Genomic DNA, 3,211 nt, shown 5'->3' with positions numbered 1-3,211 from the left:
TCCACAGAGTATATCAAAGGCTGCTTAAACAAACTTCATCATTTTATTTGGTAAGTATGTGGTTTGTTTTAAATACTCAAAATATCATCAAAATAGTTTTTACTTTTCTTCATCGTTTAACCTTTAAATCATTGAATAGAATAGATTAACTTTTTATCAGTGTAAGGTTTAAATTATATTTTGCTGTGAAAAACAAACAGATAAGAAGTTGTTAGTTGGCTAAAATAATAAAGTTTTCATCCATTTATTTTCCTATATTGAGTTAGTTTCATTCAGTACGATTGTTCTTTCGTTTGAAGGCGAAAACACGGAAATGATGCTTTAATTCATAACATAATTCCCCGTTTAAGATCATTATTTACCCCGAATAAAATACAATATAACAGTTTGCCAAAATAATTCATTCATTTCAAATCAATCGTATGATGTTGCTGATTTGGGTACAATTTTTCATCTTTAATATTTAAGTTTCTTGTTTGAATGAAAAACTAGTATATCAGACAATGACCAATGTGTATAGTATGACTTTCTATACAAATAGTATAAACTTCCGTCGATTTACCCTTTCAATAAAGAGACATTTTGTAAGAAACAGGTAATTTGGAATGCCACAAAAAAACTAGGGTAAAATTGTATAGAGACATACATTTAGCCTTACACCATGCTAGAAACAGACCTTTAGCCTTACACCATGCTAGAAACAGACCTTTAGCCTTACACCATGCTAGAAACAGACCTTTAGCCTTACACCATGCTAGAAACAGACCTTTAGCCTTACACCATGCTAGAAACAGACCTTTAGCCTTACACCATGCTAGAAACAGACCTTTAGCCTTACACCATGCTAGAAACAGACCTTTAGCCTTACACCATGCTAGAAACAGACCTTTAGCCTTACACCATGCTAGAAACAGACCTTTAGCCTTACACCATGCTAGAAACATACCTCTGTTGTAATCGATTTGTTGTTATATCACCGTATAATTGAACCGTTCTTTGGATTTATACAACAATGCATAATTAAAAAAAGAAAACTCACTTTAAAAACGATTAAAAAGGATACATTTCAATCCCAATCAAAATCTAAACAGACCCTTATAGTTTTTGCCGGTATAGTGGTGTATCATATTTGAATTGCAGACGATTTAAAATATAATAATATTTGTATATTATTATTTAAATCAGCATTTATGCGTTTCCAAATTATCGTTTTTTCAGTAACGATGTGTTTCCAAATTGTTATATTCAAAATAGATTAAAGTGAAAGCATGTAAATATGATTAGTACAGAATGATAGTTCTAATTCATTTTCAAAATCTGGGTTTCCTTTTTTTTTTTTGGGGGGGGAGGGATTTATCATTTGATATTGAAACCAGAAAGTTGACCCAAAAAGACATTACAAACCATCATACATTAAATTCGAAAATTGTGTAGACCAACTACTAGAATAACAGAATCGGTACCAATTTTCTGCAGCAGATGTACATTTTGACAATCAATGTCTCTTCGGTGATGCTCAGAAATATTTGAGCATAAATAAATAATTGTAACTATGATTTCAGGTCTCTTTCAATTACGACAATGGCATCAACAAACAACCTTACAGGTTATTTGAAAGAATTTGGGTTGACAGTTAATGAGGTAATGGCAATGTATGACGACCTCCTATTTTGTCCGAAGAAAAAGACGCATGAGTATGCCCAAATGTTTTACAAGTATATTGAGCCGTGTATAATCTTACTTTGTTTGATTTGGCATATAAATTTGATCCGAATAATGAAGAAAACAGAAGATTTCATTAAAAAGTACGGATTCATGGTTCTTTACACAAGTCTTGATTTACTTGGCCTAACCATCCAAGACGCGTTTTTCATAGCTTTCCTTACCCGACAAGAGAATTATGTAGAATATAATTGGTGTTATGCTTATCAGGTCGGTACTGTTATTGGAGCACATTTTTTAGTTCGAACCTCACTTTGGATAAAAATGATGCACAGTTACCAGATATTCATTATAGTTTACAAGCCATTGACGTACAGACGGTACTTTAATCGACGTATAGTATCTGTATATATGGGGTTGGTGTTTTCTTTATCATTCACTTTAAGTCTTTTTTATTTCCTTGATCTCGAATTTGAGAAAATATATGTAAATGACAAAAATTCAAATCAATTCGTCGAAGTATGTAGAGATCCTCAAACGTTTTCTGTGAATTTGGCTAATAAGGCAAAATACAAAGTCGATCTTGAGATAGCCGATTACATTTGTTCAGCGGCGCTTCCATTCATTTCCCTAACGATCTTTTGTATATCAATTGTAAGGGTAGTTAAAAAACAGACAAAACTTTGGAAGATGGAAAACAAAAACATAACGGCAAGAGAAAAGTCTACAAATAGATTGGTAAAGGTCAATGTTTTATCCTTTGTATTTTCTGCTGTACTCCTGTCACCAAGGCTTATACTTTCCGCAATCAAAATGTTTACACAGTTTGGATCATCGATGCTATATATTATATTATACTCCAGCTTTATTTTTAAGCTTTCTTATATCTTTTGCGTTCCGATTACACTTCTTATGTTTACTTGGCTTTCTACGCCATTTCGAAATGGTATTAAAAAAGCATGGACAAGGATAACTAAATGTTGCAGGAAGAACCCAAGCAGTGTTTCAGAAGAAACAACGACTACCAATAAAGTATCAGAAAAAACCAAGAAAAACCAAGAAAAAACAATGACTACCAGTAAAGTGTAAGAAAAAACAATGTCTACAAGTCAAGTTTCAGAAAAAAACAGAATGTTGGTGTGTCTCATCAAATTGATTGTATTTTGTTTATATCTTAATGTCTTTGTCAATTGGAGAATATGTTACGTGTAAATTTCATTTCACTATATAATGTATATTTTTTGTAAATAAATATGTGAAAAATATTTCTTTAGTGTACACAAATTACCTTATTAAAAAAAAATTATTTTGATAAATAATGTCGACTTCATCTTATACTTTATGAAAAAGAGACACCTCAATCCAAAATAAAATTGAGAATGGAAATGGGGAATGTGTCAAAGAGACAACAACCCGACCAAATAAAAAACAACTGCAGAAGGTCACCAACAGGTCTTCAATGTAGCGAGAAATTCCCGCACCCGGAGGCGTCCTTCAGCTGGCCCCTAAACAAATATATACTAGTTCAGTGATAATGAACGCCATACTA

General features: G+C 32.2%; 1 protein-coding gene across 1 annotated transcript; it reads left to right on the top strand.

The window, feature by feature from the left end:
- Positions 1–2,852, top strand: LOC134714256 (uncharacterized). The gene is made up of 2 exons (XM_063575497.1): positions 1–50; positions 1,563–2,852. The coding sequence occupies exon 2, from the start codon at positions 1,582–1,584 to the stop codon at positions 2,749–2,751; it is 1,170 nt and encodes a 389-aa protein (XP_063431567.1). The 5' UTR covers positions 1–50; positions 1,563–1,581; the 3' UTR covers positions 2,752–2,852.
- The last annotated feature ends 359 nt before the right edge of the window (positions 2,853–3,211 follow it).

This window comes from Mytilus trossulus, chromosome 4, assembly GCF_036588685.1.
Source record: "Mytilus trossulus isolate FHL-02 chromosome 4, PNRI_Mtr1.1.1.hap1, whole genome shotgun sequence".
NCBI lineage: Eukaryota > Metazoa > Mollusca > Bivalvia > Mytilida > Mytilidae > Mytilus > Mytilus trossulus.
Note: the sequence above shows the minus strand (reverse complement) of the source record. Positions and strands in the feature narration are given on the sequence as shown.

Bases quoted from the DNA above. Each gene is read 5' to 3' on its own strand.
- LOC134714256 (XM_063575497.1), top strand. From the start codon at position 1,582: ATGGCATCAACAAACAACCTTACAGGTTATTTGAAAGAATTTGGGTTG.